The sequence below is a fragment of the Pristiophorus japonicus genome, chromosome 12 (genome assembly GCF_044704955.1).
Source record: "Pristiophorus japonicus isolate sPriJap1 chromosome 12, sPriJap1.hap1, whole genome shotgun sequence".
In the NCBI taxonomy this organism is placed as follows: Eukaryota; Metazoa; Chordata; class Chondrichthyes; family Pristiophoridae; genus Pristiophorus; species Pristiophorus japonicus.
The window spans coordinates 54,274,516-54,301,432 of NC_091988.1; the positions used below are offsets into that span (position 1 = coordinate 54,274,516).

General features: G+C 43.1%; 1 protein-coding gene across 1 annotated transcript; it reads left to right on the forward strand.

Annotated features, from left to right (window-relative positions):
• The first annotated feature begins 1,295 nt into the window (after positions 1–1,295).
• LOC139277267 (probable peptidyl-tRNA hydrolase 2) lies at positions 1,296–24,986 on the forward strand. The gene is made up of 7 exons (XM_070895499.1): positions 1,296–1,391; positions 2,246–2,328; positions 6,254–6,319; positions 11,205–11,297; positions 14,775–14,875; positions 16,588–16,702; positions 21,890–24,986. The coding sequence occupies exons 2-7, from the start codon at positions 2,254–2,256 to the stop codon at positions 21,974–21,976; spliced, it is 537 nt and encodes a 178-aa protein (XP_070751600.1). The 5' UTR covers positions 1,296–1,391; positions 2,246–2,253; the 3' UTR covers positions 21,977–24,986.
• The last annotated feature ends 1,931 nt before the right edge of the window (positions 24,987–26,917 follow it).

A 26,917-nucleotide genomic window follows, 5' to 3' on the forward strand; every position in this document is an offset into this window, starting at 1 on the left:
TCACTGGGGTTCCCCCTGCAGAATTGTTAATGAAGAGAGCACTCAAAACCAGGCTCTCCCTAGTCTACCCAGATATAAATGATCATGTGGAAACCCGTTGTCACCGGCAAAACATGTACTACGATCGCGCGGCTGTATCGCGTGACATTGACGTTAACGATCCTGTGTTTGTCCTGAATTATGGTCATGGTCCTAAATGGGTTGCTGTCACTGTCTTGGCCAAGGAGGGGAATAGAGTGTTTATAGTCAAACTACTGAATGGACAAACATGCAGAAAGCATTTGGATCAGACCAAACTGTGGTTCACTGACAACCAGGAACAACCTGAAGAGGACATGACCATCATCGATCCACCAACACACACCCAACCAGAAATCGACCTCGCTGTCAATCAAGAGGATGAATCCACCATTCCCAACAGTCCTGTCAGACCAGCCACGCCACAGTACAGTAATGGTCCGACCAACTCACCCATGCCAGAGTTTGAACTCAGACGATCAACCAGGGAGCGTATGGCCCCGGATCGTCTCAACTTGTAAATAATTTGTGCCAAAGACTTTGGCGGGTGGGGGGAGGGGAAGTGATGTTATGTATGTAAACATTGTAACTGTGTAAGACTTGCCACCAGAGGGCGCAACTGTCGGAGGCCCAAGGGTCACCTGCACACCTTGTGCAAGGGAGTATAAAAGGTTGTCTGCCATGCTGCTGAGGCACACTGGAGTTGTATTAAAGAGACTAAAGGCACATCAATTTTAGCTCACAGCACTCAGTTTTGTGGAGTTTTTCCATACTTAACAATAAGGTGTTCAATTCTATGTAACATCTTCCAGTTCTGACCAAGGCTCATAAGACCTGACACGTAAACCTAACCTTTTGTCTTTCTGCATAGATGCTGGCTGGCCCACTGACTGTTTCCAGTATTTTCTGTTTTTCTTTCGGATTCGCAGCATATTTTTTGCTTTTAAATATTTTTATAATCCCTGGTTTTATAGTATGCGACTCTCCTCCACTTGTATTTAACAGTAAATATCTAATTCCAGTTTATCATGTTTCCATCCTCCTCTATGTCAAAAGATTAATCGGTGCTTAAATAATGATCTTGCAAATTTCTAAATATTTTCCCGTTGTTCATAGTGTTGATGATGTAAACGAGTAACATTATTATATGCATTAAGATTTATTTAATTCATTATTCAGGGGATGAAATCCTTCTCTGGCGCTGAGGAGTAGAGGATGGAACCAACTGGTGGAACTGCTGGTTGCACCGCCGGACGGATTAAAGGGTCGGGCAGGAAACGGACTTTCCCGCTGTGGCCCGTCTGGATTGTGAATCGATCTGTGATCGGCGATTTCTGTTTTCGGTGCCTTGTTATCTATGCGCAGGCTGTGAGGTATTGATACTAATCGGTTCCTGGAGCGGGGGAGGGGTGCCACTGTTATTAATGGTAAAGCGGCGCCTGTGGCCCCAGGACAATGGCAGGTGGATGGAGATGGAGATGGAGATGCTGATGCTGATGCTGCAGCCCCACAGTCCCTGGGTTTGAAGGAAGGAGCCGGGGAGCAGCCCTGAACCAGCCCGTGTCCTTTTCTGTACTGGCTATGCCTACCGTCTTTTTGTAAATCAAGCTGCCTCCCCATAAACCTCAACCTTTTACAAAAAAAATCATTCGCGGGATGTGAGCGTCACTGTTACGGCCAGCATTTATTGCCCATGAGAAAGTGGTGGTGTGCCGCCTTCTAATAGCTTGCTGGGCCACTTCAGAGTCAACCACATTGCTGTGGGTCTGGACTCGCATATAGGCCAGACCGGGTTTCCTTCCCTAAAAGGCATTAGTGAGCCAGATGGGTCTTTTACTACAATCCGCTAGTTTCAGGGTCACCATTATTGATACAAGCTTTTTGATTCCGGTTTTGTTCAATTGATTTTAAATTCCACAGTTGCCCTGGTGGGATTATGAACTCGCGTCTCCGGATCATTAGTCCAGTAACATTACCGTTATGCTAGACTCCACCTGTGAACTTTTCTTCCTTCATAACTTGTTCTGCCTCCTACTCGGCCTGTGAATAATGCGACAGAAGAACTGCTAGTTTATTTTGAGTATAAAGTATGTATATTTGATGTGATGTACTGCAGGATATAAACTGAGGGGGCTGGCAGAAACCTGAAATTCTGAGGAAATTTTTCTTCACTTTTATGTATGCAATATATTTCATATGGTTTGTTTGTTTCCCCCTGATGTTCCAGGATCTGAGATGGCAGAGGCAGTAAATTCAGTTTTTCTACAGCAACTGATGGAGTTGGGTATCTCTGAAGAAAAAGCCAAGGAGGTGGGTGAAATGATTCATAGAATTTACATTACAGGAAAAGGCCATTCATCCTATTTTGCCTGTGCTGTTGTTAGCTCTTCAATTAGACCAGTCTACTCTAATCCCTTGCCCTTTTATTTATCCTTTTTATTATCTTCCTTTTAAAATACTTATTCAATTCACTTTTAAATAAAGTTATACTCTGCCTAAACACTTTGTGATAATACATTGTGTGAAAAAGTTTATTTCAAATTAGTCTTTTCATATTGTGACAATCCTTGTTCTCGATTTGCCAACATGGAAAATATCTTTCACTATTTATCCTGACAAACCACTTTTAGATCTCTCAGACGTCATTGTCAGTGAAAAGTTTCACTGTTTAAAGCCTTCCATCACAACTATAAACATTTAATTCTAAAGAACATTCTTTCACTCTTTTTCACTGTTCTAATGTTCATCCTATCCAGGGATGCCCAGAATATATGCAATACTCCAACTGTATCCTAACCAATACCTTGTACAAATTCATCATCATCTGACTTAAGATAACAAGAAATAGGAGCAGGAGTTGGCCATTTGGCCCTTTGAGCCTGCTCCGCCATTCAATAAGATCATGGCTGATCTTCTACCTCAACTTTACTGTCCTGCACTATCCCCATATTCTTTGATTCCCTTAATATCCTCCAAAAATGCTTTCATATTCAGTGCCCTGACTCCTGTCTTCTTTCATTTGCAGTTTTTAGTTTGTGTTACGGATTTCTTTTAGGATGGGCTTGTTTTCATGCCTACCTATTTTTTGAGTTTGGTGGTGGCATTCTTCATAATGGTGGGCAGCATGGCTGCTGATACCTGAAGTAACCATATTAGTTTAACATTTGGTTATCCATTCTATATAACATGATCAATAATATTTTATACGATCAGTAAGGTTTTGTACTTGGTGGTTTGGATATGGTGTCCTGCAGTTGGGTGAGTTTTGTCATCTGTTCTCACCTGGATTGTTTGACAAAAAGGAAGAGAGACTTTATCCCCTGGGGTGAGTGAAAATGCTCCCATTACATTCATCTCTGCTCTTGTCAGAGCTAGCAAATCAATAAGTTATACTAACAGCATCTGTGAAAACTTATCACCCAGAATGTGGTGGCTGGAGAAGGATGGTGAAGAAACACCACTGTTGTGTTGGCTGGAGGAGCAGAATGATGGCTTGAAGTCATCATTTTTCTGATAGTTGAAAGGGATGAGATCTGTTTTCTTGGGTCTTTCTGGTCTGGATATGTCTGTAAGGGGGTTTATAAGTTTCAGCTTGGTTCAGTTTTGCATTTTCACTCACCCCGGGGGATGAACACTCTTCCTTTAAATCAGCCATGATCTTATTGAATGGCAGAGCAGGCTCGAGGGGCCAAATGGCCTACTCCTTCACCTATTAATGAGTTAGAAATTTTTGAGTTCAGGTACACTTGCTGATTTCAGCATGTTGTCTAGACTGACATTCCAATGCAGTACAGAGGGGGTTCTGCATTGTTGGGTGCCAGCTCACGCATGAAACGTTAAATTGAGGCCCCTTCTGTCAGATCAGATGGGTGTAAAAGATCCCATCGCTCTATTCAAAGAACAACAGGGGAGTTTTCCCAATGTCTTGGCCAACGTTCCTTCCTCAACCACCACCACAGATTAGCATAGATGATACAACAACAACTTGTATTTATATAGCGCCTTTAACATAGTGAAATGTCCCAAGGAGTTTCACAGGAGTATTATGCGATAATAATTTGATACCGAGCCGTATAAGTAGAAATTAGCGCAGGCGATCAAAAGCTTGGTTTTAAGGAACGTCTTGAAGGAGGAGAGAGAGGTGGAGAGATTTAGGCAGGGAGTTCCAGTGCATTGGGCCTAGGCAACAGAAGGGGTGGCCACCAATAGTTGAGCGATTACAATCAGGGATCCTCATCAGGGGCAGATTTAGAGGAGCACAGACATTTCGAGAGGTGGGGGGGTGGTTGTGGGACTGGAGGAGATAGGGAGGGGCGAGGCCATGGAAGGATTTGAAAATGAGGATGAGAATTTTGAAATCGAGGCGTTGCTTAATTGGAAGCCAATGTAGGTCAGTGAGCACAGGGGATACGGGTGAGCAGGACTTGGTGCGAGTTAGGACATGGGCAGTCTTGGATCACCTCTAGTTTACGTAGGGTAGAATGTGGGAGGCCAGCCAGGAGTGTGTTGGAATAGTCAAGTCTAGAGATAACAAAGGCATGGATGAGGGCTTCAGCAGCGGATGAGCTGAGGCAAGGAAGGAGATGGGTGATGTTACAGAGGTGGAAATAGGCAGTCTTAGTTATGCTGCGAATGTGTGGTCGAAAGATCATTTCAGGGTCACCAAGATTGCGAACAGTCTGGTTCAGCCTTAGATAGAAGTTGGGGAAAGGGATGGAGTCAGTGGTTAGGGAATGGCGTTTGTGGCGGGGACTGAAAACAATGGCTTTGGTCTTCCCAATATTCAATTGGAGAAAATTTCTGCTCATCCAGAACTTGATGTCGGACAAGCAGTTTGACAATTTAGAGACCATGGAGGGATCGAGAGAAGTGGTAGTGAGGTCGTGCTGCGCGTCATCAGCATACATGTGGAAACTGACGCTGATTCACCTGATGATGTTGCCAAGGGGCAACATGTAAATGAGAAATAGGAGGAGGCCAAGGATAGATCCTTGGGGGATACCAGAAATCGTTCTGATTTCCTTGATAATTGGATTCTTTCGCCTGGTGGAAAAAGGGTTCCAAGGCCTTTTTAAGAATGCGGGGGCAGGAAGAGAAGCCATTGCAGGTGATTCTCTGGCTATGATTAGATAGATAAGAATGGAACCAGGCAAGTGCAGTCCCACCCAGCTGGACAATGGTGGAAGGCTTTGGGGAAAGATAGAGTGGTCAACCGTGTCAAAGGCTGCAGGCAAGTCAAGAAGGACGAGGAGGGATAGTTTGCCTTTGTCACAGTCACAAAGGATGCCATTTGTGACTTTGAGAGCCGTTTCGGTACTGTGGCAGGTGCGGAAACCAGATTGGAGGCATTCAAACATGGAATTGCAGGAAAGATGGGCATGGATTTGGGAGGCGACAACACATTCAAGGACTTTGGAGAGGAAAGGGAGGTTGGAGATGGGGCGGTAATTTGCAAGGATGGAGGGATCAAGGGTTTTTTTGAGGAGAGGGGTGATGACGGCAGATTTGAGGGAATTATATAATGGTTACAACATGGAAGAAGGCCCTTTGGCTCGTCGAGCCCATGCCAGCTCTCTGCAAGAACACCTCAGCTAATCCCACTCACCTCTTTCCCGGTAGCCCTGCAAAAAATTTTATTTAAGGTACTTATCCAACTCCCTTTTTGAAAGCTGTGATTGAGTCTGCCTCCACCACCCATTCCAGGCAGTGCATTCCAGATCCTAACCACTCGCTGCGTTTTAAAAAAAAAAAAAAAAAAAAGTTTTCTCTTGTGTCGCCTTTGATTCTTTTGCTGGTCATTCATCTCATTTGCTATTTGTGGAACTATACTGTGCAATTCGGCTGGTCTGTTGATAACATTGATTCTTTGGCTGTGAAGCACTTCGGGTTGTACTGATGATGTGGTAAGCTGCTGTATAAATGACAGTTCTTTCTTTGAATACAAATGTTTGTTTCAATCGATTCCCTTCTGTCCCTCCTGGTCAGGTCTTTGTTTAGTGTCTTGCTAGACTGCCTGACTGTGAACTTGGTTTGATAATTTTGGTGGAACTTCCCTCATGGAGAGAGTTCCTTGTATTTCTACAGCATTTAAATATTTACTGTTGATCAAAGTGATTCTTTATATGATCTTATCCCCACCATGAAACTGCTTGGGTGTTGATTGTGTCTGTAGTGCTGTGACTTCACTTTGCTGCATAATAGCTAATCAGCGTGTCTTCTCTCTTTCTGCTCACAGGCTCTGATTAAAACTGGGAATCAATCCAGCGATTCTGCTGCTCTGTTTTACTTCAGTGAGCTTGAAGTAAGGACCATATTTATGATGTTTCTCATAAAAAGCAGTGACGGGGAAATGTCTGTAAAGCAACATGTCGAGCTATGAATGTGACCCATTTAAAAACAAAACACACATTCGTGTACTTTTAAAACAAATCCTGAACTTTTCTTTCCATCTGTGGCACTAATTTGGTGAGCTTTGGCATATTTTATTAACTTAAGCCATTCTCAGCATGAAAAAGGTATTTTTCAGCCCATTACTGATCCTGTGTCCAATTTTACAATCATGGGTTTCTTGGACAGAATGTGCTGCAGCCTCAGCCCTATGTGCTGCTGGGGGAACTAAAGCAAGGAGCAACTATCACACCAGCTTTCAGATTCATGCCATTAAATTGCAGGGAAATCCTGAGACCATAAAGGTTTAAAAAAAAAAATGTGGGAAATGAAGCAGACACGTTCATGCAACAAATACTGATCCTAAAAGAGTCTAGAAGGTCATGATACGACTTGAAAGGAGTATGTTTGGTTTTAAATATGTCAATGGACAGTATGTTTAATATGACCAGATTTGTGCTTAAATTGGGAGCAGTTGTCATAGTGTAATTGTCCTTCTGGGGATTATATGGAGCAGTATGGGTCCAGGGAACAGAAAAGAGTAGGGACAATGATCCCAATTAAAAGCTTATTTTTAGCAGCTTTAATGAAACCTTTAACAATTTAAATAACAGTGAACCATTGAGAATCAAAGGGGCCTCTGACACGAATCTTTATTCTAAAGCCTATTTTAAAAGGTGAATTGTACTTGGCTCCATGGATATTCTGATTTTAATATGCATGATTTTTTTTTGTCATTCTACATTATTATTCTCCTTCATGTCATGTGGTTTCTTGTTTTGTATCACTAAAGCATTCTGGCCAGTGGGAGGTTCCGCGAGCATCCATCCTGCCTGTGTAAATGTGGGATCTGAAGCATGTTCAGCTGCAGACATTGCATTACAGGGCAGACTGAGACCCTTAATCTTTGCAACTTCTACTATACTGTGCGTTTTCGATTTTGTTTTGCGTGCGCCGTAGCTTTCTGCGACTTTATTTTGGGATTTTTGCCTGACTTTTCAAATACCATTTTCTGATTTCTTTAAAATTTCCCCCTTCTGGTGATTTATTGGAGAAAGTTTTGAGAGTATGAAATACCGATTTTACTATTTACAATCTTTTTTGACTTCTCTTTTGTTGCTGCTTCCTGTCCCACCCCAATTGCAAAATAAGATACAGTCTTCCAAGACAGAAAAATGTCTGACTTGCTGTTACAAATTTGTGTATCTACTCTAGATATTCTATCCGGTTCAGCAACATTGGTCTCTCCTATAAACGAATCTCGTGCCTCTTACACCCAGAAGTTCTCCTGTATTGCCCCATATTACTTCTATGATAGTATGATCCGAGGGCATAAAAATAAGACTCCTTTGTTCTATGAACTGGATAGTGTGAACCCTGTATGTGCCCTCATACGTAGTTTTTCAGTCTTCGGAAAAACAGACAGATTTAACACTTGGTGAGACGAGGCCTGATACGAATCGTTAAGCTGCTTTATTTTACAGTCAGCAAGTGAATGTACAGAGTAGCCACGACAGCAAATCTTACTTTCTTTAACTTAATTTCAGTTCTTCCTCGTAACAAAGAAAATAATAAAACATGCCACACTGCCCTAGTTAGTAGGTTGAGTAGCACTTCCTTTTGGCCAACCCTTTCACTGACTTGCTATTGACTCTCTGAGCCCTTGCCTTTCTCTCCCAGTAGATTTTATCAACTGACATAGAACATCTATTTTTTTGTTCTTTTGTTCCCTCTGAGAATGGATACAGAAGGATTGTAAATGTGGCAGAGGGATGGAAATAGGGAATCATGGGAAAATAGCTAAAGAAATGTCAAGATGCAGACAACTGCAGAATCGACAGGAAAAAAAAGGGGTTACCAAGAGTTGAGGTTGAGGTTAAACACGGGTCATGAGAAAGACGCAAGGCGGCACAAAGAAAGAAAGCAATCCTAGATAGGAGGAGAAAAGTAATGGCTTTTACTGATAAGGAGGAAGGGAAACTAATTGGGTTCTTTACTGATAAGGGAAGACAGCGTAGCGAAGCTATAACTAACCTGACCCTGACACCAGCCCTAATTGGGGGACTTTCTTGCCTGCCATTGGACGTACTCTGAAGGGGGGGGGGGAAAGGAAGGCAGAAAGGGATTGGGTAGACCAAGTGCTAATCAAATGTGTTCTGTTTTGAAAATGTATAACCAAGCAATATGGTGGAGGAGGATTTCCTGGAGTGCATAAGGAATGGTTTTCTAGACCAATATATCGAGGAACCAACTAGGGGGGAGGCCATCTTAGATTGGGTGCTGTGTAATGAGAGAGGATTAATCTCGTTGCGCGAGGCCCCTTGAGGCAGAGTGACCATAATATGGTGGAATTCTACATGAGGATGGAGAATGAAACAGTTAATTCAGAGACCATGGTTCAGAACTTAAAGAAGGGTAACTTTGAAGGTATGAGGCGTGAATTGGCTAGGATAGATTGGCGAATGATACTTAAGGGGTTGACAGTGGATGGGCAATGGCAGACATTTAGAGACCACATGGATGAACTACAACAATTGTACATCCCTGTCTGGCGTAAAAATAAAAATGGGAAGATGGCTCAACCGTGGCTATCAAGGGAAATCAGGGATAGTATTAAAGCCAAGGAAGTGGCATACAAATTGGCCAGAAATAGCAGTGAACCTGGGGACTGGGAGAAATTTAGAACTCAGCAGAGGAGGACAAAGGGTTTGATTAGGGCAGGGAAAATAGAGTACGAGAGGAAGCTTGCAGGGAACATTAAGATGGACTGCAAAAGTTTCTATAGATGTGTAAAGAGAAAAAGGTTAGTAAAGACAAACGTAGGTCCGCTGCAGTCAGAATCAGGGGAAGTCATAATGGGGAACAAAGAAATGGCAGACCAATTGAACAAGTACTTTGGTTCGGTATTCACTAGGGAGGACACAAACAACCTTCCGGATATAAATGGGGTCAGAGGGTCTAGTTAGAAGGAGGAACTGAGGTAAATCCTTATTAGTCGGGAAATTGTGTTGGGGAAATTGATGGGATTGAAGGCCGATAAATCCCCAGGGCCTGATGGACTGCATCCCAGAGTACTTAAGGAGGTGGCCTTGGAAATAGCGGATGCATTGACAGTCATTTTCCAACATTCCATAGACTCTGTATCAGTTCCTATCGAGTGGAGGGTAGCCAATGTAACCCCACTTTTTAAAAAAGGAGGGAGAGAGAAAACAGGGAATTATAGAACGGTCAGCCTGACATCAGTAGTGGGTAAATTGATAGAATCAATTATTAAGGATGTCATAGCAGCGCATTTGGAAAGAGGTGACATGATGGGTCCAAGTCAGCATGGATTTGTGAAAGGGAAATCATGCTTGACAAATCTTCTGGAATTTTTTGAGGATGTTTCCAGTAGAGTGGACAAGGGAGAACCAGTTGATGTATATTTGGACTTTCAGAAGGCTTTCGACAAGGTCCCACACAGGAGATCAATGTGCAAAGTTAAAGCACATGGGATTGGGGATAGTGTGCTGACATGGATTGAGAACTGGTTGTCAGACAGGAAGCAAAGAGTAGGAGTAAATGAGTACTTTTCAGAATGGCAGGCAATGACTAGTGGGGTACCGCAAGGTTCTGTGCTGGGGCCCCAGCTGTTTACATTGTACATTAATGATTTAGACGAGGGGATTAAATGTTGTATCTCCAAATTTGCGGATGACACTAAGTTGGGTGGCAGTGTGAGCTGCGAGGAGGATGCTATGAGGCTGCAGAGTGACTTGGATAGGTTAGGTGAGTGGGCAAATGCGTGGCAGATGAAGTATAATGTGGATAAATGTGAGGTTATCCACTTTGGTGGTAAAAACAGAGAGACAGACTGTTATCTGAATGGTGACCGATTAGGAAAAGGGGAGGTGCAACGAGTCCTGGGTGTCATGGTACATCAGTCATTGAAGGTTGGCATGCAGGTACAGCAGGCGGTTAAGAAAGCAAATGGCATGTTGGCCTTCATAGCGAGGGGATTTGAGCACAGGGGCAGGGAGGTATTGCTACAGTTGCACAGGGCCTTGTTGTACTGAGGTTGCATGTTCAGTCATGAACTCATTGAATGGCGGTGCAGGCTCGAAGGGCCGAATAGCCTACTCCTGCACCTACTTTCTATGTTTCTATAACTACTGTGCTTTTCGCGCTGTAAAGGGGCTTGTCCAGGGGAAGGTAAACAGGCTCTGATTGAGAGTGTCCCTTTGTCTTGATAAGTCCCGGCCGGAGAATTTTCAATAAAGGTCCTTTACAGAAAAGGCAAGGTGTTCGCGTCAGTGTATTTGCTGAAACCGATTGAGGGAAAAAGAATCCGTATTAACACCTCTGGACAAGAAGTCAACCTATCCTCCCATCCCAGCTCTCTGGGTCTCGGGACTAGCCAGCAAGCTGCCAATCATCTGCCTATTGACCTCCTGGATGTGAGACCTAACTAGACCACCATGCTGTGAAATCCCCCTCAACATTGTGTGTAAATGTCTACCAGAAATGTCCTAATAATTCAACTATTGCCCCACATCATTATGGAAAAAAGCCTCAATAACTGGCTTATTTTAGTTGAGACAGCTCCAGCCTATCCCTCTGTTAAAAGAACTAGGTGGGGTTGCTGTACTTGTCAATTAATGCTTAAAACCTTGAATATTAAAAATATTACAGTTTAAACCAAACATCTCCTTGTTCAAATTGTCAATAATCTCCTATTGTGATATTTGTATTGCTGTATGTGGAAAATGAAAAGCCAAGGATAGCAGTTCCATCTAATTTTTTCACATTTTAATTTTCAGATGTTTTCTGGATTTGAGGTTGATGAATCTTTGACCTATGCATATAAGATGGTGTTCGTAGTAAACTTGGAATTGACCATGGGAATCGGAAAGGTACAATGTTCTTGACTCTCTTATCCCAAAGGAAAGGCATGGACTACACTAAAAATAAACCCTTAATTAATGTTCTGTAATTTGGAAATCTTAAAGCTGTAGCTATTAAAATAAACATATTTGAATGTAAATTTAAAATGCTGTTGTTCCTCGAGAGGACATCTTGGAATCAATACTAGATTCTGCTCTCCAGGTAGTCAAAGTGACAGTTGTGATGCCGAATCCATTGTGTCTGCCGCATATGTTGCCTGGGGTCTGACTGCAGATAGAATGGAACTCTTATCTGTAGTCTCCTCGGCCACCCACAGACAAAATAGTGGCCATTACAGATTAGCAGAATTATACTCTGGTTGAAATAATAGATTTTGTTTAATTTTATTTACTAGATGATTTTATTATAGATAGAATCGTAATACCTACCCTTTTTTACTGTGAATTTGCAACTGTGATGCTGAATTTCATATCCTGGTTCTCCATGTGAATATAGAATCCTGAAAGTAGATTTTTTTTTCCCCATTGGAAGGCTTAAAACTTAAATGGATTGCTTTTTTTCTTACCTCCTCTATCTTTTAATTTTGATTTCTCCATTTTCTTCACCCACTGAGCACTATCAAAGATGAAAAGAAAAAAACCTCCAAATGCTGAAATATTGAAGTGTTTAAAAAGCAATGATACGTTAATGTATTGGGACCCATAGTCATAATTTGTACATAGGAACAGGAGTAGGCCATTTAGCCCCTCAAGCCTGTTCCGCCATTCAGTGAGATCATGGCTGATATGTGGCCTAACTCCACCTTTGGCCGATATCCCTTAATACCTTTAGTTAACAAAAAGCTACCAAACTCCGATTTTAAAATTAAAAATTGATCTAGCATCAATTGCTGTTTTGCAGAAGAGAGGTCCCACTTCTACCACCCTTTGTGTATAGAAATGTTTCCTAATTTCACTCCTGAAATGTTGGGCTCTAATTTTTAGATTATGCTCCCCAGTCCTAGACTCCTAACCAACAGAAATAGTTTCTCTCTCCTCTATCTGTTTCTCTTAATATCTTGAAAACTTCGATCAGATCACCCTTTAAACTTCTAAATTCCAGGGAATACAATCCAAGTTTGTGTAATTTCGCCTTGTAATTTAACCCTTAGAGTCCAGGGGACCGAAATTCCCCCATGCCCCCGTTTGGGGGAGTAAGCTTCCAGGCCGGAGTCTTTTACCGCCCAGTCCGGAAGACCCGCTCCTGGCGTGCAATTGGGCTTTGCACCCCTCAAATGAGGCAGAGTGCTGTCTCAGGCACTCCACCTCGTTGGAGAGCCATCAACGTGAAGCTGTGTTTAGCGCCGCGCTGTAGAGGTCAGCACTACGCAGAGGCTCCGCGGAAGCTGGCGCTACAACACGCCTTGCCTTCGGTTAAAGGGAAGGGCCGCTGCGCACTTTGCAGGCTCTTTGGTGGCCGCCACTGGGCTATCAGGGACGCGCTCGACCAGGCCAGCGGCCTGGCACCCAAAAGGGAGTGCTGGGCTGCATGATGGTGGCCCGGCTGAGGCAAGAGCCGCCATTGTCGGGCCGACCGAAGAGGCTGACCCGCAGAGCACAAAGGATTTGGCGCGTACGACGATGATGACATTGCTGTTGCACGCTGGCACAGGGCGTGGCACTACCGGCAAATCGCCCCCCAAATCTCGGGCAATTTCGCTCAAGGCACTAACGCTGCCCGCTGTGGGACGAAAAGGCCACTGTGCCCAGTTAGTGCCTCAAAAAGGGTCAATTTCGTCCTCCAGGTATTATTCTGGTAAATGTACGCTGCACTCCCTCTAAGGCCAAATATATTCATCCTTCAGTGTGGTGCCCAGAACTGCTCACAGTACGCCAGGTGTGGTTTAACCAGGGTTTTGTTAGAGCTGCAGTGTAACTTCTACCTCCTTGTATTCTAGTACTCTGGATATAAACGTATTCTAGTTCTCTAGATACTGTACCCCTTTGTCAGGCTGGGAAGGTGACCTGTTCCACTCAAACTGGCCAATGCACATAACAGACTTCCTCCCTGCGTCACCACCCCCCAAGATACCCAGCTTGGTCTTTAGAGTTTTGTCCCACCATACTGTTTTTGCGCCATTTTAACTAAAATCGAGCGGGTGTAGCTGCAAATGTAGTGCAGTGCTGTGTGTGCGTCAGACATACTACTTCTGTGTTCAAAGTGACAAATGTGATCCATCCATTTAATAAAAATGTTGCTTTAATTTCTAAATGTATTTAAATTCTATTAAAAAAAATTCTAGTCTCTCAAAGGGTGAATATAAATTTGGTTTCAATGGTTGAAGTTGACGCCATATGTCTCAGTTTTTAAATCACATCTTATGCTCTTTTTGAAAGAAACATTGATTTTGTCAGCTAGAAATTGTGGGGAATGCATCATTTGCATATTTTTGATGACTTGTCTGAAAGATGGGATGGAAATAAACAGCACAAAATTAGAATTATTGAGTTTGGATTTTAATAAGGATGATTGCTGCAAGTAACCATGTTATCTATTATACAGAAATGAGGCACTATCAATCCCTCCAACAATGCAGCAGTTCAGATGCAGTAACAGTAACTGTTAGATGAATGCTGTAACTTCCGTGTATAGAGTGACACTGTTGGCTTTGTGTTAAGTGATTGGGCCATTTCACAAAGCCTCATAATTCATTCAGGCCACAATGTCTGGGGAATTCCTCAACCATGGTCCATCTTATGACCACATTGCTGAGATCAGGAGCTCACTTCTTGAGAGAATGTGCTTTACACATGGTAATGGTTTGTGGTAAGTGTTTAAGGTCATGTGATCATATTTTGGACTTCAGAAACCATTTTTCAAACTCCTCAGATGACTAAAACTGTCCATTCTGCTGATGAGCAATATAGATCAAGAACATCTCTGCTATGAGGTTAGCTAGCAGTTGGGGCTATTTGTATTTGTTCTCTGGATGTGGGCAGTGCTGCATTTATTGCCTGTCCCTAGTTGCCCTGAATCGCCTTGTGATGATGATAATGCCACAATGATGTTGGGTAGGGTACAATTATCCTTGGCAATCACTGGGAAGGAGGAAATTAATGGTTCCTGTTCCTAACTGCTATCCATGGAGCCATGTTGGAACAGCATCTTTGTGGCCATCAGGTGAAGATGAGATCAAACTTTGTTGCAGTGTTCTTCACAGTCTGCTAACACCATGTAGGCTCTTACATGAACAATTGGACATTTATCGTCATTCCTTCATAGTCACTAGAGCAAAATCCTGAAACTCCCTAACACCACATGGATTGCAGCAGTTAAAGAAGGCCCACCACCGTGTGTGTGTGTGTGTGTGTGTGTGTGTGTGTGTGTTGCGTGTTGCAGCAGTTAAAGAAGGCCCACCACAGTGTGTGTGTATTCTAATCTTGCTTTCAGTGTAGGTCAGGGCGTCTCATTGAAGCAATTTTCTAAAGGTGTGTACAACTCTGCAGGTTGCAGCACAGGTGGCCCATGCTGCTGTAGGCTTGTATCAGATGATGATGGAGGAGTCCGACAGCTGGCAACAGATGTTGAGAACATGGGACAACGATGGGTGAGTAGTACTGGCAATTAATATGGGCCTGTGTCATAGAGGGATATTCAACAACAACTACTTGTATTTATATAATGTGTGTGGAAATACTCATTGTGCATAATTTAGGGAAGAGAGAACTATGAAGGATCGTTAACTTTGGTTACTTTGATGAATGGTTAACTAGAACTGTGCTGCCAAGTTGCTGGAAGGTGTGAATCAGAATACAAAGGACAAAATCTGTTTGTAAAATTAAATTTACGCTGGTAGTTTGGGGCGCACAAAATATTCGTGCCTGGTTTATAGTAAATCCAAATGGAGAGCTCCTCCATTATTAACATAATCTTCCTTAGCTGTCACTAGAGGGAGCTGTGAAGTAATTGAGACCAAATTTTGCAGTACCAGGGAAAGGCAAGGCTAATAGCAGGCGTCTGCTTCAAATGTTGCTGTGAACCTGACTGAACTCTGTTCGATATCCATGCCATGTCATGTACACATTCTTATTAAGTTCATATTGTAGCGTAAACCTGTTTTTCTGGTCCTCTGAGATGTTCACTAAATTCTGCACCTTTTTATGATTGATTTTCCAGGGACTATGAGCTAACAACTGTGCAGCATGCTTCGTAACACTACCGCTGTTCTGTTACTTGCAAGTCCGGAGAGAAGCAGTAGTTTTTCCCCTTCCCAACTTGTTACTTCAATCATGATCTCAGCTATATTTCAGTGACCTGTTACTGTCTCACTGATTTGTCGTCATTTTCTTTGCTTGCAAGGAAAGAAATGTGATTTACTAACACTGCAACATGTTGACATTACATCATCTACCACATGAATATAGCTTGCTTTCTAGCAATGCAAGTGATGCTTAAAGGACATGAGGGAGGGGAATCCCTCAACGAAAAGTAGGATACCTACTTTTCTCCATAATTGGAGGCTTGCTGATAAAATTGCATTCTCTGAAATTATATATGTCAAAGCCATGTGTTCCTGAAATTTCGTTAGTGGGTTGTTAATTTATAGAAAATTGGCAGTGCTCTGTTTTTAATTTAAAAGAGGAATTGTTACTGTTGGATTGCGCCAGTAATGAAGTAAATACAGCACTTGGCTGACCAGATAATGCAGAATCCTCACATTTTGAGATGTCCTGGATCTGAAGAAACAAAAGTAAGATTGACCTAGCACAAGTTCTACACCTGTAGAGCTGGTTTGTATCCTAACTGCTCAATATTAAATTATGACAATGAGGGTATAATGTTAAGCACTGCACAGTACAGCATTCTGGGGACTTGGGACAAAACAGGACCTTTTATTCTCTACCTGGGGTACCTCTACTCTCAAGTGCTGTTTACATTTCCCATGGATGGCTATGTAGTCCAGAATATGATTTTGGTTTAGCTGCAGTAAATTAATGAAATCAGTTGGTGAAGTGGAGCCGAGTCCATGATCAGATCAGCCATGATCTTATTGAATGGCGGAGCAGGCTCGAGGGGCCATATGGCCTACTCCTGTACCTATTTCTTTATGTTCTTGTGTTCTTAAATGAACAGAACAAGGTGAAATGACAGCAAATGAGAGGTGCTTCCTTTTATATTACTTTCTCTCCCTGAAAATAGTAGGAGCAAAAGTGTGGAAGTGACTGTCATTGCATCTGGGCAATATTTATTCTTCCTGTCCTGCTAAGTGACTCTTGGCTTTTAGCTCCTGTATCAGTTCACTGAATATCTGTTTTTCAGAGGTAAGAAGATTGTATTGAAGGGGCTGAGCACTGGGCACATCCTAGAGTTACAAGAACAGGCTTGCCGCCTGAAGCTGCCAAACTACCTGGTACAGGATGCAGGAATAACCCAGGTAAACAGTATTGTTTCCTTCAGTGGATTATAAACTTAACTGTTTCTCACAATTGTGAGCCATAAGTAATGGACCGTGATTTTCAGTCAGCGGTGAAGTTAAGGCGTTTGCCACTGACCTCGAGAAACACAGCTCACAGATATCTCGCACTCTCTGTGGCGAGAAGTTTACCTTTCTCGACATGCAATTGATTATTGCACTGTGTAATGGGAATCCCCTGCAAAGAGCTGCAGTAACATCAACAATCTGTCTAAGCAGCCAATCATATTGAAGAATTCTCACAAAACAAACCAGGAAATGAAAAGCACTGAATTAACTACACTTTTGAAAAATGTTAGAGCGAAATAAAGATTGGGACATACATAGGTTAAGTAGCTGAAATATGAACAAACTTTAAAAAAGTTATTTTTTCAAGATTTTAATTTTTATTATATTGGAGAAATTTGATACTCCACAATTAAAATTATTTTTTCAGGGCCAGAATATGCTGTTAAAATCCCAGTTACACCTATTCCAACAAGGATTAACATTTAATGGGTATTTAATGGCGATATTAGCATGGAAAAGTTCAAGCTTTCGTCAGTTCCACTGATTTGACGATTAGGAAGGGATGGTGCGGTGGTGTCCACAGCGCAGTCAATGTCGGCGCAGTGAATGACTGCAACGTCAGGATTTCCGCTTTTGAATGCACATGCGCTACATCCTGAAGTTACGGTCCGTTTCAGAGGGGTAGTAACCACGACGCTGACAGTTCACCATCATTACCCACGGTAAAATAACTTTAGGGTTGTGCACATGAGTTTCTCAGTGTAAAGTTGTTCTGAAGGTGCTATTTCATACTACATGGTGGTTCCACATGTGATTATAGTTTTCCATGTCACCCAAGTGGCTATTCCAGATGTACGAGCTTCGACTTATGAATGAACCACATGATGCATGACAGCCCAGCCCCTGTCAAATATACAGCAATCGGGTGGGATGTCTGGCTTTTTAACCCCTCCAAAACTCTGGGACAATGGAGGTTAACGATAGTGCTACCTCAGCTGAGATCAACTTTTTTATTCATTCATGGGATGTGGGCATCGCTGGCAAGGCCAGAATTTAATGTCCATCCCTAATTGCCCTTGAGGTGGTGGTGAGCCGCCTTGAACCGCTGCAGTCCGTGTGGTGAAGGTACTCCCACAGTGCTGTTGGGGAGGGAGTTCCAGGATTTTGTCCCAGCGACGATGAAGGATCAGCGATTTACTTCCAAGTCAGGATGGTGTGTGACTTGGAGGGGAACTTCGAGGTAGTGGTGGTCCCATGCACCTGCTGCCCTTGTGTTTTTAGGTGATCGAGGTTGCGGATTTGGGAGGTGCTGCTGAAGAAGCCTAGGTGAGTTGCTGCAGTGCATCTTGTAGATGGTACTCACTGCAGTCACGATATGCCGATGGTGGAAGGAGTGAATGTTGAAGGTAGTGGATTGGGTGCCAATCAGTGGGTTGCTTCGTCCTGAATGGTGTCGAGCTTCTTGGCGGTTGCTGGAGCTGCACTCATCCAGGCAAGTGGAGAGTATTCCATCACACTCCTGACTGTGCCTTGTAGATGGTGGAAAGGCTTTGTGGCATCAGGAGGTGAGACACTCGCCGCAGAATACCCAGCCTCTGACCTGCTCTTGTTGTCACAGTATATATGTGGCTGGTCCAGTTAAGTTTCTGGTCAATGGTGATCCCCAGGATGTCGATGGTAGTGGATTTGTTGAATGTCATGGGCCCGTGGTTAGACTCTCACTTGCTGGAGATAGTCATTGCCTGGCACTTGTGTGATGTGAATGTTACTTGCCACTTATCCAGCCCAAACCTGAATGTCATCCAGGTCTTGCTGCATGTAAGCACTGAGTGCTTCACAGTTGCAAATGGCACTGAACACTATGCAGTTATCAGCGAACATCCCCACTTCTGACCTTATGATGGAGGGGAGGTCATTGAAGCAGCTGAAGATGGTTGGAGCTAGGACACTGCCCTGAGGCTGTGATAATTGATTTCCATCCACCACAACCATCTTCCTTTTTGTGCGAGGTAAGGCTCCAGCCAGTGAAGAGTTTTCCCATTGACTGCTGTTTTACTAGGGCTCCTTGATACCACACTCTGTCAAATGTTGCTTTGATGTCAAGGGCAGTCACTCTCGCCTCACCTCTGGAATTCAGCTCTTTTGTCCATGTTTGGACCAAGGCTGTAATGAGGCCCACAGTCGAGTTATCCTATCAGTGAACAGATTATTGGTGAGCAAGTGCCGCTTGATAGCAATGTCGACACCCGATCCATCACTTTGCTAATAATTGAGAGTGGGCTGATGGAGTAATAATTGCTGGATTACATTTGTTCTGTTTTTGTGGACAGGACATACCTGTGCAATTTTCCACATTGTCATATAGATGCCAGTGTTGTAGCTGTACTGGAACAGCTTGGCTAGAGGTGCAGCTAGTTCTGAAGCACAAGTCTTCAGCACAACAGCCAGGATGTTGTCGGGGCCCATACCCTTTGCTGTATCCAGTGTGCTCAGCCGTTTCTTGATCTCATGTGGAGTGAATCGAATTATCTGAAGACTGGCTTCTGTGATGGTGGGGGCCTCAGGAGGAGGCCGATATGGATTATCCACTCGGCACTTCTGGTTTGCCCTTTGCACTCGTGCTGGGCTCCGCTATCATTGAGGCTGGAAATATTCATGGAGCAACCTCCCCCTGTTAGTTGTTTAATGGTCCAGCACCATTCACAACTGGATGTGGCAGGAGTGCAGAACTTTGATCTGATCCATTGATTGTGAGATGGCTTAGCCTTGTCTATAGCATGCTGGTTCCACTATTTAGCATTGCATGCATTCCTGTATTGCAGCTTCCCCAGGTTGGCACCTCATTTTTAGGTACGCCTGGTGCTGCTCCTGGCATGCTCTTCTACACTCCTCATTGAACCAGGGTTAGTGCCCTGGCTTGATGGTAATGGTAGAGTGAGGGCGGGTCATGAGGCTACAGATAGAATTCTGCTGCTGCTGATGGCCCACAGGGCCTCATGGATGCCCAGTTTTGAGCTGCTAGATCTGTTCTGAACCTATAACATTTTGCATGGTGGTAGTGCCACACAACACGATGGAGGGTGTGCATAGTGCGGTTGTCACTGCTACCAATGCTGTCATGGACAGATGCATCTGTGACAGTTAGATTGGTGAGGACAAAGTCAAGTAGGTTTTTCCCTTGTGTTGGTTCTCTCGCTGCCTGTTGCAGGCCCAGTCTGGTAGCTATGTCATTCAGGATTCGGCCAGCTCGTTATTAGTAGTGTTAACGAAGTCCCCCACCCAGAGTACATTCCGTGCCCTTGCTACTCTCAGTGCTTCTTCCAAGTGGTGTTCAACATGGAGTACTGATTCGCCAGCTGAGGAAGGGTGATTGTGGTTATCAGTAGGAGGTTTCCTTGCCCGTGCTTGACCTGAAGCCATGAGACTTCGTTGGGTCCGGAAACAATATTGAAGACTTACGACTGTGTACCACTGTGCTGCTATCTCTGGTGGGACAGGACATACCTCGGGGTGGTGATGGAGAAGTCTGGGAAATTGGATGAAAGGTATGATTTTGTGAGTATGACCATATCGGGCTGTTGCTTGACTAGTCTGCGGGACAGCTCTAACAATTTTGGCACAAGGTTTCAGATGTTGGTGAGGAGGACTTTGCAGGATCGACTGGGCCGGGTGTGCCATTGTCGTGTCCGGTGCCAAGGTCAATGCCGGATGGTCCATCCGTTTTTTTTAAACAACTGAGTGGCTTGCTAGGACAGTTAAGAGTTAATCTGAAGTCACATATAGGCCCAACTGGCTAAGGACGGCAGATTTCCTTCCCCAAAGGACATTAGTGAACCAGATGGGTTTTTACGACAATCCGATAGTTTCATGGTAACCATTACACAGATTGAACCTCTCTTGTCCAGCACCCTCGATAATTTGCTGGATGATGGGAGGTCACGCCGACCCTAGACTTACCCAGTCCTGATGACAGCGCCCGTGTTCCTGACCGCCTCCGCCATGCTCCGGCTCCAAAACTCCCGCCACGCTCCTTCTCCGTGCTGCTTTATTGAACGTCCCCTCACAAGATGGCGTCCCGACCCGAAACCGGAATTTGCGCATGCGCTGCACAGAAGGCTACTGATTAGCATTTAGTCCCGATTCACCCACTGCTGACAACATTGTGCAGAAGCCTACTGCGCAGCATTTCGGGCCCAGTGACCGTTGGGTGGGGGAGTGGTGAGGTGGAAAGAAAGATTTAAAGGCTGTTGTATTAAACGCCCATAAAGGGTAATGCTGACAGCGCTGCTGTCAATGACCTGGTCGCGTTCTGTGCATGCGCCTCTCCGGGCCAGGAATGATGCCGTACAAGGGAGGTTGCCGGATAAGTGTGTCAGTTTTGAGGGGTTCAATCTGGTACTAGCTTTTTTTTGTCCAGATTTTTATTTACATTTTATTTAAATTTTACAGTTGCTGTGGTGGGATTTGAACTTGCGTCTCTGAATCATTAGTCCAGGCCTGTGGATTAGTAGTCCTATAATTTAACCACTATGCTACCATTCGCAGGAATAGTTCAGTATAAACCTGGTACTTTTCTGATCCGTATAACTCCGTACTGCAACACGTTACATTTATTCACTGACTGATCTCTGAAAAGTTAAAATGGGCTCCCATTGTGGCTCAGTAACGTATTGAGCCATACAGACCTAATATGTTCTAAGTTTGATTGCCAGTTTTATATAAGGAAATTGATCTCAACTAGAGTGGAGGCATATATGCTACGAGTGCTACTGGGTTAAGGAGGGGAATTCAACCAGGGTTCCTTGTGGCGATCCCACAACTCTTACTAAAGTTTGCTTATATAGATGTCAGGAGAAGTCCAGGGTTTGACTCAGCTGCGACATGCTTTTCTCTTTCTCTTTCCCCCCCCCCCCCCCCCCCCGCCCCTGCCCAGTAGGAAAACCTGCTGATATTTACTACCTGGGCACATGTGAATCATGGGCATTCTGGTGAGGTACCAGCGGGTGATTAGGGACAGTGGAATCTTATCCCAATAGTGTATGTGGGAAGGGAGAAATTTGGTGTGAAGAAAAATATTTTTAACACCATTGGTATGCATTTGTGTTTATGATGACTAACCTCTTTTTTTTCCTCAATCAGATTGTAGCTGGATCTCGCACAGTCCTGGCAGTCATGGGCGAGGAGAAGCTAGTCAATCAGGTTACTGGGAGTCTTCAGCTCTTGTGATTATAAACAACCAATATTGACTTCTACAGAGGGTTTGACTGTTGGAGGCAGTAATGAACTAAAATAAGACACTGTATGATGTGCCCTGGATGCCTGCTTGGTAAATGGATAACCAAATTCATGCTGACATACAATTTTATTTCTGATTCTTAATTTTTAATTGCTGTTGTTTGCTTCAAAGTTTAAGGTTAAATGCTCCCTTCCCAACAACATGGTAACTACTTTTTAGTTCAATGACGATCTGTCTCTGGGTATGCCATCAGTCATTGACCAGATGTCTAGACCGAATGCCAAGTGGGACCAAGGCATCACATTCGTAAGTGAGGGAAAAGAACCTGACATTTGACAAGTAACTGGAATTGTCTTTCATCAACATGGGTCAATAATGGCAGATTAATGACTAAGCTTTCCAGTCATTCTGGATATGTGGTGATCAGTATTCCTGATCCCTTCATGTTGGAGCTGCATCCATTATGGTTAGTGGCCTAAGGGTGTGTAATAAAAGATGACTAGCCAAAAAAATAATGACCGAAATGGATGGTGGGGAGGGGTGAAATCGGCCTTTCTGTTTCTCCCAAAACATGGGCACTGACTTGAGTCCAAATTCTGTTACTCTGGGAGAGTAAGCAAGCAAGGAATGTCCAATGGCTACGCACTCAGGTCCAGTTGTACCACAAATTAGCTGGTACCTGTGCCATTGTGGTCAGGTGCATTTTATAAATTGCACAAATCCTATCATGAGATCTCCCCTTGTCTAGTGAGGTTGGACAAGAACTGAGCAATCTCAATGCATCAGAAACCATATTAAGAGTCGAGTCTAACAGTTGATACTTAAGGTTCTGTAATAGGACTTTGTATTTATATTCTTTGAAACTGTACATATTTAAAGAATTATTGCGACAAATTAAAGCCTGTCTCTAAGTCGTGTTGCCTCATTAACCTGTACTTTGCTCTGATGGGGAAGATCTCTGCCATGCTACCTGTTCTGAGAGCTGTCTACACGTGTGCAGATTCCAGCAGAGGTCACTGGCTAGCTATCAAGATTTGGAATCCCTGGTTGATTTTTCTTTGCTTGCTGTTCCTCACCCCAAAAGTCAGTACCTTTACAAGTTATTAAGGCAGAACTTGGATCATCTGTGCCAGTTCCTGACACTTTGGGGCAGTGCAGTTGGAAAGTTTGCCTAAACGGCCATGCTACAATGCAACTTTGGGAGTTGTTACAGGTCATCTAAGATTCTCCAATATCTTTGTGACTTGTAAAGTATAATAAAGTACTTTGAGACAAGTCGGCATGCCAGTTGCAACTCCGACCAAAAAAACAGATATGGAATCAAACATGGGACTTGATAATGGGTGGGTTCTACAGTGGCCAATGCATTTGATCAGTACTTAACTGCCTGTAAATATGCACAAGTGGCAGAAAGGGAAGTGTGACTGCAGTCATTATGTGATTCTTTCCTGGAAAGTTTGGCAGAGGCCAACTTTTTAGCCAATACGAAAATAAATTAAACTTGCACTTGTTTAGCACCAAAGAGCCTCACAACCACTTACATAGTCTTTTGTAGGCAAATGAGCAGCCAATTTGTAAAGTTTCACAAACAGCAATGAGATAAATGACCAGATGTTTTATGATGTTGGTTGAAGTTTAAATGGTGGCCAGGAAACCATTTGTCCCCATTTCCTTCAAATCGTGCCATGGAAACCTTTTATGCCCACCTGAGAGGGCAGAGGTTTAACATCTCATCCAAAGCACTCACTCAGTACTGCCTAGATTAAATGCTGAAATCTCTGCAGTGAGGCTTGAACCAACAACCGTGTGACAGAGCTACCACTGAGCCAAGGCCGACACTGGCATCAATAGCTAAATCAAAAAGATTAATTTCAGTTGGTAACAGTTTTTAAACTTATTTCCAATCTGTTACCACTGAAATCAATCGGCTTGGTGAACGTGCTCAGTGTAGTAAGTGACAGTTTGTAGCAGTAGTACCCATTGCTTGATTATATACTGAATTAAAGGGAGATTTTATGGGACCTGACCGGTGCTGTTTTAGGAGCTTGACTGCAGACTCACACACTGCCAGATCCCAACTATGTCTCTTTGTAGTAAATTAATTCATCCCACTTTTAAGTGAGTAAAGTGATGAGTTATTGCTTCTCCCAGTGAAAAATATAAAAATTGGTGAATAATCATCGGGAACAGCAGCATTGTAATTATGTTACTGGACTAGTAAGCCAGAGGCCTGGACTGATAATCTGGAGATGTGAGTTCAAATCCTACTGGCAGCTAGGGAATTTAAATTCAATTAATTAAATAAATCTGGAACAAAAAGCTAGTATCAGCAATGGTGACCATGAAGCTACCAGATTGTCATAAAAACCATCTGATTCACTAATGCCCTTTAGAGAGGGAAACCCGCTGTCCTTACCTGGTTTGGCCTATATGTGACTTCAGAGCCACTCTTAACTGCCTTCTGAAATGGCCTAGCAAGCCACTCAGTTGTACCAAACCACTATGACAAAGTCACTGTGGGAGTACTTTCACCACACTGACTGCAGTGGTTCAAGGCAGCTCACCACCACCTAAAGGACAATTAGGGATGGGCATATCCCATGAATTAATTTTTTTTAAATTGCCCAAGCTACGCTGTTAGTAATGACCAAATCATCTACTTAACTGTGGTGTCATCTGTGTGGGAGAAGTGGATGAAAATGAAGTGAGAGGTTGTGGTAAAGTAGCCTTTTTTATCTGCGTTTCTCTAATTCTGGCCTCTTGAGCATCCCTGATTTTAATCCCTCAACCATTGGTGCTGTGCCTTCAGCTATCAAGGCTGTAAGCTTTGGCATTCCCTCCCTAAACTTCTTTCTCCTCCTTTTAAGATGCTCTGTAAAAGCTACCTTGTTGACCAAGCTTTCTCCTAATTTCTCCTTATGTGACTCTGTTTGATACAGTTTGATTACGTTCCTGTGAAGCACCTTGGGGCATTTTACTACATTAAAGGTGCTACATAAATGCAAGTTGTTTATTATTTCATTAAGTTTGGAGCAAGTATTTACTTTGTTATTCAATCAGGAGCTTTGTCAGAGGCTTTGTTACAGAATGATGAAAAGTCAGTTCTCCGTACCCACAGCTGCTTCCACTTTCTATGCAATATGTGCCTATTGAGTGCTAATAGGGGACATGTACTGGCAAGAATTTGGCCCCAGGGCTAGCTGGTGTAAACTGGTTTTGCACCTGGAATTGCATAAACTCTTAGTGTGTTTGCACCAATAGCAATAGTGTGCTATACATTTTACTCTGATTTCTCTTGTCTAGCTGTTGTACATTATCAAGGGTAATGAATGCTTTTACAGCAAATAATGTTTGTAATGGAAACAATGTCAGTGGAAGGATCTGCCTGCCATGCCTATTCATGTTTGGGCAGTCTTCTGTGACTCAGCCACAACACTGAAGCTTAGTTGCCATGGCAGTATTGTGGAGTTCAGTCTCCCAGCCATTGTGCTCCAATGTCATGCAAAGCTAGACACAGTGAAGCTGGCAAAACTGGTAGCACTGTGTCCTGCAGCCATAGTATGTAATGTATCTTTGGACCTAGTGTTTTTACACTCGCAACCATGTTAGGAGAGGCTGAGCAGAGAACCATTTTATTTTCTGCAGATGAGATGAGGGATTTGGGGGCGGTGGTGGTGGGGGGAGGGGAAAAGTAGGAGAGCAGTCAGATAGCTGCACAAAAGTCCAGGCAACAACCTGCATTTCAAGAGTACTAAGAGTAGATTATCTTCCTATTTCTTGCAGTAAGATGCACTTAAAGTCAAATTAGACAATCTTAACATTTTAAATTTTACAGATTATAATGGAAATTACTTTATTTACTGTAAAATAAGCCAATTTCCCAACTGGCTCTGTAATTTAACTGGAGAAAATTGTATTTGTATGATGTCTTCCAGCTTTTCATTAAGTGTGCAAAACCCAATTTCTAAGAGAAATCTAAGATTTAGTAAAACAATGCCTGGAGAGGTTCCAAGTATATATCATTGTTTGTGAAGCACTAATGCAGGAAGAAAAAAAACTGAAGTAGAGGATAGAATGGCTATTACTACAAATTCAACTTTTCTCACATATCTGTACCTTAGTCCACCTGCTACAGAGTTACTCAGTGCTATATAATTTTAAAAAAATTATACATCCAGTAAATTGCAAAACACATTGCATCATCACGGAGTGGTAAGAAGGCAATTTTTCCCCCCATTTTTGGCCTTACTATTGTAAAAGGTATTGGTTAGGACATTAGCCATCAGCCAAGATTTCAAGCTCCCAATAACCAAACCATTACAAGTTTCATGGTGCTGTCTCAGAAACAGCTATGCCACAATGAGGAAGTGCTAACTGAATAGCAAGTACTTGTGTCGGACATTCACCTTCAGTGCCTTATGGACAAAACTTTGGTATGATGTGAGAATGGCTGTAGATGGGATGGGCAAGGATCAGTTTTTCAAAAACGTGAACATTTAGTATTAGCTTGATTCTATAAATGGCCTTATTTAACATGTTTTGCATTTAGAAACACATTTTTCTCCCAAATTTTCATGATTTGCTCAGCTGTTCTGGCTTTTCTCTATTTTGCCTCAGCTCTGTCTGTAATACTGCAGTGCAGAGAAGGCTTGTGGTGTTGGGTCATTGGGTCAAATGAATTATAAGATGTGTGTAGTGAATGTCTTGGTGTTGTTGATGCCAATTTGTAGCATTGTGGGGCCTGTAACTACTTTTACAACGTGGAACAGTATTATCTGTCATATTTCTCCAGTATGCACTTAGAAATCTACTTGAAATGGAATTATACACCAATTCAGGGGACAGCAGTGAATTGAGCGCAACTGTAAGTTCCCCCTTCGAGTCTGCTCCTACTGTGCAGAAAATGCACTGGTAAAGACAATAGTTTTATG

Bases quoted from the DNA above. Each gene is read 5' to 3' on its own strand.
- LOC139277267 (XM_070895499.1), top strand. From the start codon at position 2,254: ATGGCAGAGGCAGTAAATTCAGTTTTTCTACAGCAACTGATGGAGTTG. The intron at 2,329-6,253 runs GTGGGTGAAATG...TTCTGCTCACAG, and splicing joins CTGAAGAAAAAGCCAAGGAG to GCTCTGATTAAAACTGGGAA. The intron at 6,320-11,204 runs GTAAGGACCATA...TTTAATTTTCAG, and splicing joins TTTACTTCAGTGAGCTTGAA to ATGTTTTCTGGATTTGAGGT.